This window comes from Neltuma alba, unplaced genomic scaffold, assembly GCF_004799145.2.
Source record: "Neltuma alba isolate B1F8T4 unplaced genomic scaffold, ASM479914v2 tig00012124_pilon, whole genome shotgun sequence".
Taxonomy (NCBI): domain Eukaryota; kingdom Viridiplantae; phylum Streptophyta; class Magnoliopsida; order Fabales; family Fabaceae; genus Neltuma; species Neltuma alba.
Window position 1 is genome coordinate 591,548 of NW_021636676.1, and position 18,808 is coordinate 610,355.

At 35.9% G+C, this 18,808-nt stretch overlaps 1 protein-coding gene across 1 annotated transcript in view; it reads right to left on the reverse strand.

Moving 5' to 3' along the window:
• Positions 1-18,808, reverse strand: part of LOC114723161 (callose synthase 10) — a 49,031-nt gene that overhangs the window by 20,917 nt on the left and 9,306 nt on the right. Inside the window, exons 11-35 of the mRNA XM_028909318.1 lie at positions 16,071-16,147; positions 15,925-16,003; positions 15,055-15,147; positions 14,861-14,963; positions 14,655-14,778; positions 14,319-14,508; positions 14,176-14,228; positions 13,838-13,898; positions 13,596-13,677; positions 12,471-12,520; positions 12,135-12,221; positions 11,713-11,798; positions 11,274-11,301; positions 8,911-9,008; positions 8,695-8,776; positions 8,430-8,590; positions 7,550-7,670; positions 6,721-6,815; positions 6,542-6,632; positions 6,279-6,439; positions 6,065-6,174; positions 3,417-3,551; positions 3,232-3,300; positions 2,946-3,117; positions 1,834-1,951 (exon numbers count right to left, since the gene is read on the reverse strand). Of these exons, the coding sequence (XP_028765151.1) occupies positions 1,834-1,951; positions 2,946-3,117; positions 3,232-3,300; positions 3,417-3,551; positions 6,065-6,174; positions 6,279-6,439; positions 6,542-6,632; positions 6,721-6,815; positions 7,550-7,670; positions 8,430-8,590; positions 8,695-8,776; positions 8,911-9,008; positions 11,274-11,301; positions 11,713-11,798; positions 12,135-12,221; positions 12,471-12,520; positions 13,596-13,677; positions 13,838-13,898; positions 14,176-14,228; positions 14,319-14,508; positions 14,655-14,778; positions 14,861-14,963; positions 15,055-15,147; positions 15,925-16,003; positions 16,071-16,147 (2,526 nt within the window). The remainder of the gene's footprint in view (positions 1-1,833; positions 1,952-2,945; positions 3,118-3,231; positions 3,301-3,416; positions 3,552-6,064; positions 6,175-6,278; positions 6,440-6,541; positions 6,633-6,720; positions 6,816-7,549; positions 7,671-8,429; positions 8,591-8,694; positions 8,777-8,910; positions 9,009-11,273; positions 11,302-11,712; positions 11,799-12,134; positions 12,222-12,470; positions 12,521-13,595; positions 13,678-13,837; positions 13,899-14,175; positions 14,229-14,318; positions 14,509-14,654; positions 14,779-14,860; positions 14,964-15,054; positions 15,148-15,924; positions 16,004-16,070; positions 16,148-18,808) is intronic.

The following is an 18,808-nucleotide window of genomic DNA, read 5'->3' on the forward strand; positions in this document are numbered from 1 at the left end:
TGCCAGCTCGATCTCTCAGTCTCTCATGCAGGATCACCGCTCCCAGCCTCCCAACTCAATCTCTCGGTCTCTCACTCAGTAATTGAAGAAATAATACTTAGATCTTTTGTCTCTCCCAGCCTCCCAACTCGACTAGGCTAGTGGATTTTCCGGCTTGCTGAAGGAGAAGCTAATGATTATGATAACGACGAAGATTGATGATGATGACAAGTGATTAATCCTTTAGAATTTTATATTTGCGGTTGTCCTCTTTTAAAGCTTGAACATTAGAAATTTATAAAAATGGTTTCTGATTGTATGGACTATGGAGTATGGATTTTGATTAATAGTATTATGATTTTCATGTCTTTTGAATTCAACTCCAGATCTCATTTTCTTAAACAAGTTCCCTGTAACCAGTTTAAATCCGCCCATTTAAATCAGCCCGTTTAGCAATGAGCTTAAATGGGTTACGTACAGATACGGGCCTACCCAACCTGCTCGTTACTCAGCCCTAGAAGATACAAAATTCAGGAGTTACCAAGAAATTTATCGCGCACAATCTTGTATAAAAAGTTAGAATAAACTCCTTAGTTATTTTCAAACTATTTTCCAAAAGAAAAATCATAAAACTTTAGTACCAAGAACACCATATTGATGAACATTGCATGTGTTCCACTACCAGTTAACAAAACCCAGTTTTATAGAAGCAACTTTTGGTTGCATTTGCAAAACATGCATTTTCAGTCAATCAATGTAAAATTTATCATTACCCATGATAGAAAACCACTAAAATTAATCAAAATGTGAATCTGTAAAGAAATAGATGAACAACTAAAAATACCAAGCACCTCTGGCATGACCTCGCTATTGATTTTGTCATATTAATGGAATCATACCAAAAAACCAACAAGAAGCAGCCTTATCCCACTAGATGGAATCAGCTACATGAATCACATGACGCCATTATGCTATGTCAACAACCCAATCCTTATATATGTTGTTGACCAAAAAGTCTCATTCAATGATCTTATTGAGTGTTCTTCTCAGTCTTCCTCTGCCTTTTTTTATGAGATGCCATACTCTCTGATCTACCCTCCTCACCAAGGCCTCCAATGGCCGTCTCTCTGCACATGTCCAAACCACCTTAAATGATATTCAATTTCTCTTGGCTAGGGGTTACACCGACTCTTGCTTTGATATTTTCATTTTGAATCTTATCTTTTCTTGTATGACCACACATCTATCTCAACATCCTCATTTCTGCTACTCCAACTTTATGCTCTTGTTTTCCCTTTATCGCCCAATATTCACTGTCATATAACATAACTGGTCTTATAGCAATCCGATAAAATTTTTCCTTAAGCTTCTCAAGTACCTTTTTATTTCAAATAACTCTGGTAGCCTTCCTCCACTATAACTCGGCCTATATAGTATAGCTGGTCCCAAGCTCCGATAAAGGAGGAGGGTTGCGTTAAGCCCTCGACAGCCAACATAAAAACTCGTCAAATCTCATAAACATGGATCAACGAAGTAATTATACCAAAAAACCAAGCAGACCAAAAATCATCTATACATATTTGGTATAATCCATGAAGAGAGAAAAGGTACATGATACAGGTTCAAAACAGAGCATATTATTATTATAATTGTTAAACTTGGTCCATCCTGAAATAACTACATTTCACTGCCCCTTCCCGAGGGGGAATAGAAAATTTTAAATTTCAAAATATTACGAAGATCTCTGCCCAATTCCATGCATAACAACACAATGTCATGTTTTGAGCACTGGCATATAGGTTATCATAATATCAATCATCAAAGTAGATATTGTCCAAGGAAACATTTCTTCACCTGATCTTTTCCATTTATATCAGCTTTGACAAGCTTTGAATGAAATTCCCTTGAAATCTTTCCATCCTTTGCACCACTCTCCTCAACATGAATGAAAGCAACACGGAGAGCCTCATTCCTGATAACAAGAAAAGCGTACTTTGAAGATGCTAATAAAAAGGACAATCAGGACAGAACAAGTCCACATCACGTTTTAATCCACAACAAAACTTGTATCAGCACTTGGTATCTAATAGGTATGACATTCAGTGTCAACCTCTCCAGTTAGAATTGTTGTAAATGTTGTGAAGCTTGTAATTAATTGAGGGCTTCTAATTCTGAAGAATCTCCAGATCTAATGTAGTCTTCAAATTAATTACAGATATGACCATATCATTTATTCGTCCCAATTATTTGCAACCTCTTTTTGACTCATCCACGATATTCTCTAGCCACTGGGCACTTATTGCAAACTATTATTTATTTTACTTTACCTCCTCCTTCAGATTATATGATTCTTCACTTCCTGACCATTTATATTTGTTCTCGTGTTCTTTCTCGTACCAGATATTTCCAGTCCATTTTCAAGAACATGTACATCGTGGAATTCAAACAAACACAATAATCACTTCAGTTCAATGCAGTCACACTTGTATTATTTGAGGAAAACCAAGAGATACACACACAAAGGAGAGTAAATGAAGAAAAGGAAATAGATATCATTAGATGTTCAAAGAGTTAAAAACAACCAAAGAGGTCTCTGATGAGGTGTTTATGGAGGTAACAAATAAATGGTAAAATGGTATGACAATAAGGAAAGCAGTTTCTTGTTTCTCATTTCACAACAGAAGTAAAATGCAGGTTCAGCGGTCAATATTACGTACATCATTCATGACTCACTCAGGGAATACTCCTAAACATCTTCAAAAAATATGAAAGTCAATCATATCACGTTGTCTCGATTTGCCAACTCTCCCAAATATAATAATTCAGGATGTGAAGGGGGAAAAAACATTGCTAAACATAAAAACAGACCTTGCTAAAAGGAATGAGTACAAAATGTTCATTACCCGTTACACCACTTCAAAAAGAAATTTAACAGCAAACCAGAAACCAAATCACAAATTTCATACCTTTGTAATAACAGAGCTATATCAGCAGCTTCAGGTGCCTTCCGCTGCTTTTGTTGCCCATAAATTTGGCATGATACTACATACGTAAACTTCAAATCTGCTTGAGCCCGTGACTCGCGTGACAGCTCAAACCCTCCACTTGTGATGAAATTGTTTTGATAATTGTCATTCACTATTGAGGCAACAGATGGAAATAAATATCAATACAACTATACAACAAAAAATGGACAAAAAAGAAGGAAAGAAAGAAAATCATAAGCCAAAAAAAACATTATAATCTAACCACCTCCAATCGATCTACTCTCCAAATAACTCTGTAACATCAAAGCCCTCCTATAATACATCATACCTCGTACTGCATTATGAAAGAAGTTAAACGATCAAAAAAATATGCATGATAACAACTAGCCAGAAAGTATATTAACAAAATGCAATCTGTTGTCAAGGAAAGGAATTGTATGCATTTATCACCTGTCCTGGCTAAAGTCTGCCCTCGATAAGATGCCCAAAAACGAAGCTCTAGAGAATCACTGGAACTTTCATGAAGGTCCGCATCACCAGTGGACACATCTCGACCAATTCTTTCAAGAAAGTTGTTCCATTCATCTGCAATCGTCATTTATTTTGAGTGTGTTAATAGGGACAAAAATCAAAAACCTAGATGGCTGGGCCATCTCAAAATAACTTTACTTTTTAGGATAGCTTCCAGAAAGACATCAACCAACATTATTGGTTTTTAACAAAAGTACTATACCAAACTGATTGACACCCAATTGGGGTGTGATGGAATCCACCTCCATATTGATATTCAAATGGTAACAAACATTGCAAGAGTATGATCCGAGCATCTGGAAATACTGAACATATGCATAAAACAAAGATGCAGACACAAACAATCACAAATGCTCAAGCTGTTTGAGACCCTAATCTATCCCAACTTTTGCTCACTGGTTCCTTATCTTCCCTCAGACCCCATTCCCCACAATATATTTCCCGCTACTGCTCTCTCTCTCTCACTCTCACACACACTCATACACAAATGCATACACACTTAACCACCTCCACACAGCTCACAGCCCATGAATTAGTCACCAGTTAGGCCTATTAGTTATCAGGCCCATCATAACTACAAGTAATTACACTAAATAAAGGGGACTGAGAAGTCTTCTTAGTCAAGAATCAGACACAGCAGGCTTAGAAAAATAAAATAGTCCTTACATATGGAAGTGACTGGATCAAAAAGTCAAATAGCTACGCACTAAATTATTTACATGTTGAATTTAATAGAGGAAAAAAGTTGCAACTTGATTTATCTCTCATTAGATTGAATATTAGCTTCCTGATTTGTCTGATGAGTCAATATAAAATAAGCCTAATACACAAAATTTAAAATCCGACAGAATACTTCAATATTTGAAAATGACACCTGGCAAGGTATTTACTTCAAGAAGGACACAAACAAGATCGTGGAAGTATACAGGGATGCAAATTGGGCTGATTCGGCAACTAACAAGAACCACCTTGGGTAGGGAGGCAACCTTGTGAGTTTAAAAAGCCAAAAGATAGAAGTTGTCGCCACAAGAAGCACAAAAGCTATGTTCAGGCCACAAGCACATTGGATATGTAAAGGTGTCCAGTTGAACAGAATCCTTAAAGAACTAGAGTTCTCAGAAGGGCAAATAAGAGGTATGTATGACAAAATCGCATCAACAGACATTCCTAAAAATCTTGTTTATCACAGGATTGAACATCTGATATTGGTCATTTTTTCATCACAAGAAAGATGGAGATGCAGATTGCTGAGTTTGCAGGAAGTGGGCCTGCGGCCATATTATGGGGCCTCCCATGTGTTAACCTAGTTTTGTCGTTTAATTAGTCAAGTCATTATCTCCAATATCATATCATTCCATATTTATTATGTTGTCTCTCAGTTATCATTTTCCGAGATCCCAGGAGATCATCAGAGGATGAGACCTGATTCTATCTACTCAAGTCCTCTATATATGTAACGTTGCTCTATCAACAAAATTCAGAGCTGCTTCCCTACGTTTATTTCAGAGTGAATATGCACTCCATTGCAATTCCCAGTGGCAAACATCAAAGGCTGCGCTCAGAATTAAATATTAAGAATTAAGCTGCAAGTTGCATATGCCTAGCGTATACAACCCAACCAGAGGGAAAGTTTTGAAATATCTTGTTTTTGCTTTTGGTGTATTATATATGACTGCACTCATGATATATTGGACTAAAAAGTATTAAACAGATTACTTTATTCTCTGATTTGCTTCTTATTATTACCATAAGATTATTGTTGAAGGGCGTCAGCAACCTTTGTTGAGGACCATTTTCAGTTTCGTGACCTTTTCATGCATTATTTTATTTGAGTAACATCAGCACTTTCAAGACTTTTTACTTTATTTTTCTTTCGTCAACATATATATTCCAGTTCTACCCCTTATTTAAGCTGATTGGAATATTTTACTTTTTGAATTATTTTTTGCTCATTCTATGAGAATAGTACGGGTTATTATTGTTACCATCTTCCCTTCCTATGCACTTGCTTTTCCATTCTGAATGACATAACTCAATGAACAATGAGTTTATTTATAATAAAACCATGTTACAAACCTCAATAGCTTAAACGTTTAAGTGAAATTATTCATGACTGGGTATCAGAGCTTTGATGAACAAGCTGTCAAGAATTCAACTCCCATCACATCCATTTTTCATAATTTAATTAAATTCAAGAAGTACAGGTCTTACACTTTGCTCACATTTCTAGCCCAATAGCTATCATTTGAGGGTACACATTAGACATTGTTAGAGATCGTAATAGAACTATTGATGGGATTTCACTTGACAACCTAACTTTTGGCAGAATGGCCCTTGGTAAATATTATAACAAAATTATTCCCAAGCCTTTACTTAATAACTTAAGCATTTTAGTTGAAAGAACCCATGACAATTCTCATTAGTTACAACACAAAAGAGAAACGTTGTTTCATAATTTAAAGATAAAAATCACTGCCAAACATAATCACAAACAACTTAGACTTCAAAGTCTGGAAACAAACACGTGTTTATTCTCAGGAAGCCAAGCTCAAAAGAGAAGACAATACCTGGAAATATCTTTTGCAGATAGAAAATAATAGATATACCATCTTCATTCTCCTTTTCCAGTTCAGAGGTACTATATAGTACAGTTTCACTATAGTATGGTGTGAAGACACTATTTCAAAGTTCAAACAAAAGATATAAGGGAAAATGTTAATATGGTGGAATACTAGAAATGGGGGGCAAAACACTCTGCTTTAAACATCGGGCTTATTATACCTGAATGGCATCATTTCACTAACAGGCTTTGCAGGAGGCATGTCCATGAATAAGGAATTAGTAAAAAACTCTAATCTTCTTCTCGCTTCAAGATTTTTAGGAACATTAGCAGCTGAGTCCTTTACAGTAAGGAGAAGGTGCAACCGTTTCACCAGCTCTTTCTACAACAACAAACATTATTCAGCCACTCTGATATCTAAACAGAAAAACAAGGAATAACGAGAGGAAAATAAAGGAGGAGGCATCATATCCAAAGCTCTTACAATTTCTGGATCACTAGGCCACTGTATTCTAGCAAAAAGGCGCCCCTCATTCCTCGCTCTGGCCAAAATGTTCCATGTATCAAGTTGTTCCCTAGGGAATCAACACGTTAGAAGATGGCAACGTAGACAATAGAGACAAGTCACAGTGCCTTGAAAATCATAAATATTCAACCAAGTACCTTAAATCAGATGAAAGCAGATCATGAGTAACAACTTCATATAGTTCAAATACAGCTTTGGCGGCACCTTTAGCAAGTGCAGGATCATTTCGAATCTAACACAGATCATTATTGTCATAAATATAAGAAAAGGTACGCTCTAAAAACAAAACCAACTGCCAAATATTTCAAGGCAAACATCAACCAAAAAAGGGCAAATATTTATAATCTTTTGACAACATAAACAGTATCAAGCAAAAGAATTGAAAGCAAGGAAATTTCCTAAGTACAAAAATAGATTTCAAATAGCCCTCTAATTAAGTCCGATCAAAATAAACACCATCAATTCATAACTGCCGCTCAATGCTACAATGCTAGCATAAAAAATAGAGGGACAACTGAATCAGCTAGGAAAATCAGAATGGCAGGAAAAAATTCTATTGAATTTTCAATCTTTGATGTTTTATTTCCATGAAGGTGCATCTGGAGATTTTTCATTCCTTCAAAGCTGCTTTTCTCACATAAAGTGCAACATTTCACCTCCTAAAAACAAAAGACATCATCATATTTGAAAAAAGAATTTACTTATGACGGGAGAGAAGAGTATAGCATATCACCTCCAAGTCATTAAATGGTTCAAAACAAGCAGCGCAGTGAGTAAAATACCACATATCTCTGTAGTAACTTTGATAAGGTACAAAGAAAGTGTTATAAACGTACAATGCTTTTTTCCCCTCCATTTTAAAGTATTAACAGAGAAATTTCAATAATGATAGACAATCAGCCGCAGGCTAAACAAGCTTTCATAATAATACAAAGTATATCATCCACATGGTCCACAGAATAGTACCAGGAGTCCAGTTAATGCTGTAAATCTTGATAAAACCAGTGGAAGCTTCTTAAGTGATAAAGTGATAACAAGAGATTCCTCCGATATGCTGTTATGGATTTCACGAAAAATCCTTTCTACCCTGTGAAAGAAATTATGTGGAGAAAACGCAAATAGCAAAAGATGTTTATAACCTTCAAAGAAATGGTTCAAACTCTTGTGTTTGGTGTGGGGGGGGGGGGGGTTACAATAAGACGCAGGCAGAAGATTGCTTTGAAATGGATGTTCCAAAATTTTCTCGAAACAGAAAATCTTGATGATCGTCTGAAATCCACATGCAATTGCTATCTCAGAAGGCAAACATAAAAGTTTTACGAGGCAAAACTATGGAATAATATAACCAAGGCTGTTCTCAGAATTGAATCTGGCTTATCAGATGGACACTATAGGCAACATCTGTTCTCAGAAATGAACATTAATAAAAAAAAAAAAATTTTAAAATACCAAAGGAAAAATTACTTTCGCAACAAATTCAAAACTTGCAAGACTATGACTTGGCAGATTCATAGCTATCTTTCCCTAAGTTCACTTAGTAATCGTTATCTACTAAAAAAGTTCCACATTCCGTATTGCTCTCTTCCTCGTTATTTTTTTATATGAAACTGGCACTTCTCTTCCTCACACTTCTCCCCTCATATTCTTTATCTATTAACCCATAAATGAAATATAAAATATCAGATAATAAATAGTAGTTAAAATCATCTTGGAACTCTTTCTCTGTTATCAACTACTGAATTCAAAATTTGTTGATAATTGATCCATATCTCCTTGCACTAAATTTATATATATATATATATATATATATAAATCAGAAAACATGATAGAGCAGTGAAAACCATACCAAAGCCTTCCTTCGCCATCAACTAATGAATACAAAATTTTCTCAATACTGTAATAGCACTCCTGAACTGCATATCCCATATATTCATCCCTGCATATTCTGTTCCAAAGATCTGCCTGGGTATCTTTGCAGTCTATAGCCAAATCAATTGCCAAAAGGATCTGGAAAAACAGTATCACCAAAAAATTTCACAGCAGCCCAGAATATTACAGAAGTCAGTTCAAAATTTTGTCCCAAGTAAGGCATATTGCACAATTGGCTATACCTTACTACTTAGAAGAAACAAAGGCCATTGAACTAATCTTAGACTCCCCGTGTTGCTAGGGATAGAAAGCAGGTCCAATTCCCTGGGACAAATTAAAGAAACTAAATTAAAATGATGCCTGCTCAGCAAGACTCACTGAGTTGAGTCAGCCAACTTAAGTAAAGGCAAAGAAGCAAATTTAATACTCGTTATCATGAAGAAAACTCTATGATATACCGGTTGCTAATAAAATCTTCTTCTCGTAGACTTTTAATTATCTCATTCCAAAATGGAGCGAACATGGCTGCATATTCTTTGTTATTATCCTGAGATTCCTACACAAAAATGACCACATGTACTAAAACTGCATACCAGACAATACCCAAACAAAAGGAAAGTAATGCTGCAACAGAATCATCATGAACTTTAAGCCAAGATGTAATACCCAAAGAGTTCCAGTTTCCTCAATTCAAACAACAGATATCAGTGTAGTGATTAAAGGTTAATAATTCTCTAACATGAGAAGGAATAATAAAACATAACATTGACTATAACAGCTACAATAGGTAACAAACAAACAGAAATAAAAGTGATAAAACATGCGTTTTCTTTCATCATCAAAAAGCAACGTGTCTATTGTCCATGCCACACGCAAAATTTTTCTTTCATCCATACTGCCCACAAGAGCTCTCCAAGATGGTGACCGAGCATGGACTGGAGTGGATGGTATTTTCATATTAAGCTAAGGCAAGTAAATGAAGATCATATCACAACCAAGGTATTAAAAATCAAACCAGTCACTGAGCCAATGGAGACAATGGGTCAAAGTTCAATGGTTTAACCAAGGCCAAATTGGTTTTAATTAACATATTTTTAATTATATTAATTATCTAAAATAAAAATAATAATACCAAAATGAATAAACACCAAATTAACAAGTGAGAATTCATTGAAGCAGTCAAAAGAGAAAAGATACTTCTAAAATACAGGCAATGGGCATTTAAAAAACAAAAACTATCATAAAAAAGCTATAGTAAAATGATAATATTTTTTATCTAATAATGTAGTCTACTCATTGAAAATTGTAACCTATTGGACTTTTCAAAAGACAATCGGGGAACGTGAATGGCTTCTTCACTTAGTAAGATGAAAACTTCTCCGTTACATTGAAAAATGTGTAGATACACCGTGCTTCTCATGCCTTTCCAGATATTTCTACCATTCACATCCTACCCTCTCCTCTCTCTCTCTCTCTCTCTCTCTCAGATCAGGTCTTCTTTTTCCTCGTTCCCTCTCTCCTGACATCTTTATCTACACCCTAATCTCTTCTCTCTCTCATAGCTTTTCTTTTTCTCAAATGCTTCTACGCAAGACGCTCTGTTTTCTCATGAGCCTCCCTCATTAGATGGTACTGGTACAACGCCTTCTTAAGTCACCTGCTTCTCCGTAACTCATCAGTATTCAAAGTAGCTGAAGCAAATAGTGGTTAACAACTTCATATGCTTCTCGTTGCTCTGTTCTTGCAATTTTTTGTGGATTTTGGTGTTGTCGAAGGGGAAACAGATTCTCACCCAAAAAAAGGGGGAAACAGATGAAGGGTGCTAAATTTCTTCTTATTCATCTTTCTTTCTTCATCAATGAGGGCTGAGCTTTCTTTTTCCTGTGTCTTTTCCCTCAAATCATTATGACCCATCAAGCCAACAGGTTTCCTCATTTAAGCCAAGTCAACATAGGTGATGTAAGACACACACGCGCGTGTTCTCACTGAAACAGGGGAGTTTCAGAGAAGAAAGACAGAAACAGAGAAAGGGAGAGGAAGAAACAGAACAGAATTTAAGGGGGAGAGAGAGGGTTGAGGGGGAAACGAGAGGGAGACAGACTTAGGATGGAGAGAGATCACATATTTTACAAAATATCATTCATCAAAATCTATCTTTTACATATGCTGCCTAACATCTATTAATAGACGAAGGTTTCTTTCTCGTGAAGGAAACATAGTCAGCGAACTTGTAAGATCTCCTTCTCATGAAGGAATCAAAAAGCAAAGTAAAGATATTAAAACAATAAAATTATCCTATCCAGAGTCTGCCAACAAAGGCTGTGACAAGCATGAAGCAAGCTTGAAGAGCTAAGCTGCCAACTGTATATAAAATATTTACTTCCTAACTTGAAAGGAAAGTTATAATTAGGCATAAGCAATTTTATCTTTCAAAAGCCAAGAAAAAAGAAGTAATCAATCGATTCACTGTTAAGTGCCTCGACCTAATAAAATCATGAGCAAGTGGTAATAGATGCAGCCATATGGAAACTGACATGGAAGGTTCTCCTGAAAGCAATTAACTAAATATCGTCCTCCTCGGCAACAAATATTAGCAAAATGCCCCATGAATTTGAATTTCAAATAACCTCATTTTACAATAAACAATAATCCAAAATCAAACAGGGAAGAAACACCAAAGAAAAACATTCAAAACTTAAAACTGCATTGATCAATTGAAATTTAATTGACACATAGAACAAGTGAAAACATAAAAATTTGAGATAGCATCTGAAACACCCTTAAAAAAAAAAAAAAAAAAAAAAGGCATATTTGACCTCACCTGAGATGATTGCCGGTTGAAAGGCACCCTGAAAGGCCACATTCAAAGCAACTTCCATTAGCGAAAATAATGGAGGGGGGAATATATACTTACATTAAAACAAAGTTCAGTCAAGCATCAAGTCTTATAAAACGTCAAATATATAGTGACGTAGGCACATGGCATACGTGACCATGCTTTCATAGGTAAAATGTTATTTAATGTTCTCATTTAAAAAGAAAAAAGAAAAAGGAAAAAAAAAAGCAGTTTAAGGTTACCCTAAACAAAATCAAACATCACATACATTCCCCACCAATAAATGTGTTACTCCATCATAAATTAAAAAGATATATGACAAAGGTGTGAAGAAGTGATTCAGACAAACAATACCTCAATGCATCAGTTAAAACACTTAGCAAACCATATTGCAAAAGGAAAATCTGCATATTAGAAAACTCACCTTTTCATTTGTGGAGAGATCATACGATTGACAAAGGCTTCAGGGAAACTCTCAAAACGTTTATGCACCATTTCAGGTGTGCGTATCTATGCATCAAAATTTGAAAGGGCAGTAAAACAAACCATGAAGACAACAAAATCACATATTCCAAATAAAAATGTATCCATTTTCCCTTAGGAGGTAGTCTGACATACAAGGCTACTTCAAGGGTTTTTCAAGAAAAGGAGTGCTCTGGTAGGACGACCCCTAATTAAGGTGAAAATTTTACGCTGACCTCCTTACTATTATTTTGTAGTTTTGTTACCAATATCAGGGTTTTACAACTACTGCAAACAGCAGTCATCAATAACTTGAGCAATTGTTTGCACATCCAAGCACCAATAATTGTAACAATAAAAAAAGTCAGTTTTTCTCCTCTATACCTCACCCAACCGTGCTCGTGCACCTGTTACGCCACCAACAATTGCTGACAAGACCGTGTACCAAATGTGAATATCCATGAGATAAATCTGTAAAGCAATCAAGCATTAGTAATGCATGATACTGCCAATTACCAGAGTAAATGGCAAATACAGCTATTAGCACCTAAAATAAAACTTGGACATGTGTTTTTTACAAAAGAACCTTCACTACATAGACCAAAAGACTAACAGAAATGCATGAAATTATGATCCAGAAACAATATCCAAAAGAAGTAATTATGCAATCCCATAGACAATCAGCATGATAATGAAGCTGAATAAATGAACAATACTCACAGCCACAACAGGAGCCCATAGGCTAACTACAGTCAAAAAATTGTTATTCTCTGCAAAAATAAAAACAAAAACAAAAGCTTAGATCAATACAAATACAACAACAACAAGAAGAAGCTTAGATCAATAAAAAAGCATTTTAACATATTGATGCTCAGGCTACAATAAAACATCAGCGTAAGAATTGCATATTTGATGAAGCAAAGCAAAATTTTAGGTACTGCACACTTTTTTCCAAATGCAATGCGTGGTAGCTTTCCTAAGCATAGATAAAGCTCTTATCCCTCCCATAATTCAAACCATCTTGACAATTTTCTATCATGCATTGTTACATTGAGCCATTTAGAAAACAACTAGGATCCAGACCACAATTGATGATCGTTGGCTCTTGCCATTGATAGTTGAAGCCAATCTTATTGGAGCATTCCTTTTAAAGGATAAACCTAAATCACCGCACTAAAAAAAATCTATCCAATGATTCAGAACCAGTTCCGAGCTTGAATCAGATTATTAAAACATGTTTGTGATTTGGAGAATTTAAGGGAAATCCCAACCCCATTGATTAGTCTCATTATAGGAATCATTAGCTAACAATTAAAAATTGACTTGCCAAGTAGAAGAATCAGTCATTAAATATCATATGGAATTATGGACTATGCATGTGAAGAGCCAACGTCCTTTAAACACTTACACTCACTCAGGAAGTTGCACCTTATATAAATAGCACCTTTTCAAAGAGGCTTGTCCCACGTCTAAACTAATTGATGAAAACCAAAACCAACAAGGGGAACCTTCCATTAAAATCAACTTCCAAGGGGAAAGAATCGTGCCCCTAAAAGCTCACATGGATTATCCTTCACTCCCAGAAGTGAGACTCGATCAAATATTTGTACAACACTAATCGCCCAATACACTGACTAGCCCCTTCATTTATAGAGCAAAGGACTCACCAATGACTCATTAATCAACTCCCAAACCATCCCTCTTCTTTTACAAGAAATACATAACATTGTATGAAACTAGAAGGACAGCATCACTCTGATTCAAACCAGGGGCCAAACTTGCTTTAGACAGCAAACTAAAATATTAAAGTGCAACTAAACAATAACATAAACAATATATACTTACTCTTTGAGATCAGATCATGCCATGAGTAATTCAAAAAAGAGAGATCCACAATGATATTGGTAGGACTAACGAGAGGTTTGATCTGCAATATGAGGAACGGATTAGAAATACCAAATTGTGCAAGTAAAACCACTCCAAATACTCTTTTATGCACTGAAGTTTAAGGATAAATAAAACAAAATCCCTAGATCATCATAACCTTATTATTACTGTGATATTATAATCAAAACACAATCACTTGCCTGGAGAAAGTATGCAAAAGTGAATTTACAAGCAAAGATCACCAACCAGAAGGCCACATACCTGCAGAAGTGAAACAACAGAATAGAAAAGTAACCAGCAAAAACAAAAACAAAAAAATATTATCACTAGACGCCACTCATAACACGGGAAATGAATATAAGATACAAGTGACCTTCAAAAGTTCAAACATGTAGTTCCAGTAATCAAACAGAAGCACCACCGTTAGTTCACAAGCATATAAAACCATTTTGATTAAATCAACCAAGCGTCAACAATGAAGTCATTAACCATCGTGCCCTATTAGGGTACTTTTATTCAGACCAGATTTCCAACTGACCTACAATAATCACCCATCTTCTCATAAAGGCCACGTCCAACATAGTACCGTTCCTGATGTCATCGCAAAAGCAAAAACAACATATCATGACATATAAAAATATCTTGAAAATTACCCCCAGTCATTAATTAAAAATACCTTACCTGATAAATCCACTTAAAAAATTGAAAGAATGATTGATCAGACATTTCAGAAATTGCATGACATCCTGGTATTTTGAGCATGAGCGCAAGCAATAGGCGTAGAGCTGCATATACACCAAGGACAAGGATGTATATCCGAAAATAGAATGAATTATCTGAACTATGATCATTCCTCTCCTGCAAAACCTTCCTGCAATTGTTGTATTAAAATATACGGTAAGGTATCATAAACAAATGAGATGTGGGGTAAGCTAATGGCAAGATATATATAAGATATCATGCAAAATTGAAAGAGAATCCTACTTGCACAAGAGCATCTTAAAGGTAAGAACTTACAGGTAAAGATATGTCACAAACACAGAGCTCAAGCCACCCCAGAAGAACTGTATGACTAGTCTAGAAACAGCCATGCCCCTTGCAGTAGTGTATGCTCCAAAAGTAAGCAAAACATCTAGACAAACTATTTCAAAAATATAGAAGGTAACATTAAAATTACTTCCCATTTAAAAAATCAACAGCTGCCTAAAACAAAGACAGCTTACTTTTGATGAAATTCATAATTGCAAATGATGGCCCAATGCTTAGGATTGTCTTAAAAGTATCCAAGTCAATGTGTCGATGGTTGAAAGCAATTATAGTTAAAGCCTGCATCAAGCATGAGAACATTCTTCATGTTTGAAAATTCATTATCCATGTTCAGACCTAACAGTAATAATGGACGAATGAGGAAGATAACCTGGAACATTAATGCCAAGAAAATCCATAGACGATGGAAACTTCGATACAGGTGTAGAAAAGTTCTATGCTCAACAAAACTGCTTTTACCAGTCTGCCAACCACATGTAGAAGGGCAAACAGGGAAAAAGTGGTCAAATAAAGTGAATGTACAAACATATGCATGAACAAGAATATGATGATTCGCCACCACTTCCCCATTCCAGTAATTGCCATCACCCAAACTATTTAACAAGCTAGCATCATAGGTACAACTGAGATAAAACACAAATCAATTCAATCTTCAAACCATTACATCATACTTCCTTCTATTTATACCAATTCCCAGGCAGAGAGTCCCTTAACTAAATAAATGATCCCTAGCTTCCCATGGAACAACAATTCTCACACCTAGGCCCAAAAGGCTCTTGGGAACCCGTATAATGCTAGTATATCCTCCATAAACTTCATTGGGAACTCAAGTATAGTGCTAGAAGCCTAGAATAGCCTCCATAAACTTTATCTGGATTACAAGAATGGAGAATGATTTTAATTATTTCAGTTACAAGCATAGAAGGTCAATTACACGTTTTTTGCTATTTTTCTCTGACGTGGAAAGTTTAATAGAAGAGAACCAAACAAAACCTTTTAAAAGCAAGGAAAAAGAACATTTCAGTGCTTCTTAGGAGTACGATTAAATAAAAAGAAATTAATAGAGGGAAAAAAAACTAGTATAGATGGCAAAAGAAATAAGGATAAACAATACCCAACATCAGCAAAATGGCTTCAGAAACATTTCACATATTAAAGAAGAAAACATGAACAATTAGGACCCCAGAAAAGTATTATCCATAGAGAGTAAAGGATGAACAAATAAAGAACCAAAACAAACCCGTTTTGACTTCTTTGGCTTTAACAAGAATGACGAATCTCTCTTTATTGGCCATCCTAAATCAAAACAAGTAGGCGACCTGCAAAGAAGTCCGTGTTAGAATTGAGCAAGAAAACACTAGCCAAATTGTCATCTATGCCACTAACCAAAAGTATTCATTGAAGTCATCATAATTCCTCCATGCTGAATGCGCGGCTTTCCCGTTATTATTTTTAGAAGCTTCCTGCATTGTATTAATGATTATGGGTTTGTAGGATAAAGAATTAAGGTACATAAGAACAAACGAATACATATCTCCTGCTCAACAATGCAATTATACAACATTATTAAAGCTTCTCTAAAGTGAACTAAACGAGCAAGAACACCAAATGCATTATAATAAAATTTCATGATTACAGTTTCAAGAACAAGTCATAGGCAATTATTTCTTTCGTACAATGGCTGGCTCCAAGTAATTCAACTAGATGGTACTCTTACAAATTTTTTGATGCAATAGCTGTAGCAATGTCCGAGGTCCAAATTTTCTTTATATTTTCAACTTCTATTTCCAAGGAGGGAAGCTTCAAAATTAGCCTAGATGTTTCTTTCTAGAATGAGTCATGGAATCCATTCCATCTACAGTGAAATCTAGATCCACTGGATAATGCTTCAGCCATCAAATTTAAATGCTATCCCATTCTTCAAAACCAAGCTTGCTCTTAAGCCAAGCCTACCTTCACATATCCCTAATGAGCTTCAACAATTAAAATACAAAACATAATTTATATATATCCTTCAACAATTAACTTTTCAATGTCTATCACCAGGGGAAAAAAAAACGGAGAAAGAAACTAATGAAAATGTTCAAATATCTCAAGTTATTATGAAGCCCTCAGCCTCAACAACATATAAATTTTGTCTTATGGATGTAGTGTCACTATTAATGCCAATGTCATTTGAAATATCTTTTTCAAAAATGCAGGGGCCTTAAGAAAAATATATTTCATAAGGTCAAGACATACGGAGAGGGTAAAATTACTTACAAAAAGCAAATGAAGAACGTAGACCATAGAACACAAAACCAATGAACCATGTAGAAGACAAGGCATGCTGCACACAAAATGTTGATCAAGAGAAGGATGAAGAATGGGCAAATATTAGGGTTTTTTAAGATTTTAATTACAACTAATAATTTAATATTATGATATATTAATTAGGATTTTTACAAAGTTTTGATTCTTTCTGTTCTAAGATTATAAGTTAAATGGATGTAGCCACCAAACTTGTGGGTTAGCTCATTTAACTCACAAGTTAAACGAGCCAAGTGTATTTCATCATACAAAATATTTTCCAAGCAAGCCTCAACTCAATTCACCAAATTAGTGGGTTAAACGGGACAGCTCATCAAACTCAATTCATTTTGACGGCTTTGGAGAAGATCCAATAACTAAAGCATAAGTTGTGGTTATCACAAGAAAGGGCCAACAAATAAAATGCAACATTTATATGAGATATCGGAATATCTGACTTTCAACGAAAATATTTGTACAAGTTTATTAGCGTTTATTAGCTTTCATTAACATTTTATTTCTACCTTTTCCCTTCATGTACATATTAGAACCATGGTATGAAAACCGGCAACCCGGGGTCTTTTCTGGTACCGTTGATGGCAAGAACCAGAGGGAGGATGGCCCGGTGTGACTTAGTATGGACCAGAGTAACCCAATCATAACCCAAGTAAACCGCTGGGTTGAGTAGGGTACTAGATCACTCATTTTATCCAAGAAACCAAGAAGGAAAAAGAAAGATTACTGGGGAAGAAGAAGAAGAAATGAGAGAGGAGGAAAATAACAGGGAAAGTGAAAAAAACTCACCATGGAAGAGACCCTTTGAGAAATCTCAATAAAGGAGAGTGAATGTGATACGTGGGAATTAGGGATAAGGTCAGGGGTAGTTTGGGAATCTAGTTATTAAGGCTATAAATAGGGGCTTTGATTGGTGTGATTGTTGTTGAGTGAATTAGTATTTTCTTGTTTTAGTCTCTTCGCCCTTTTCAATGATAACAAAGGTATCAGAGCCTAGCCTCTGGCCACCGTCACCATTGCCGGAGGTCCCCTCAATGATTTCCACCACCACTATGGTGCTGCCGGACTTAGTCAATAAAGGCCTCGACGACTTGGAGCATCGCCTTGAGCTTCACCAATCCACCTTCGCTTCTATCAACAGCCGGTTGGATCAAAATACTCTCGCCATCACTGACCTCACGCACACTTTCGCTCGTTTGACTGATATGGCAAAGGAGTTATCTGCTCAGATTTCTTCTCTGTGGCCTGCTGTTGACCAAGGAACTAATTCCTTAACTGACGATGATTATGGAATCATCGAGCCAGTGGAGCTCAAGACTCTGAATCATGCTGAACCTGAACAAATTGAGGAAGAATCTGGTGAGGTTTCCGATCTCACCATTGCTGTTGCTGAAGCTAAAGTGACGAAGAACGCACTAGTAGAAACAGAGGATGTCGACGACCAGAACGAAGCACTTGAAAATGGAGGACTCAAACTCAAGACTCAGATGCAAGAGGAATACGGAAGTGTCGAAAAAGAATTTGGTGCGATTTCAGAACTCAACCTTGCTATTACCAAAGAGCGGGAGGATGAACTTATGGAATCAAAGGCCGATGCTACTGACCTGAACATGGACGATGCTGAATCAAACAGGAACAAGAATGAGTCCTCTGCACGTGATGATTTCGCTGCACATGCGATTGGCAAGATTAAGACGGCTCAAAAATTGAAAGAATCAACACCTCTGCTAAGTCTCGAGAATGACAATGGATGTTGTATCCTCCGTTTTCATGGTAAACGTTTATTCATGGCGAAACCGTTGCAACTTCGACCCGCCCAA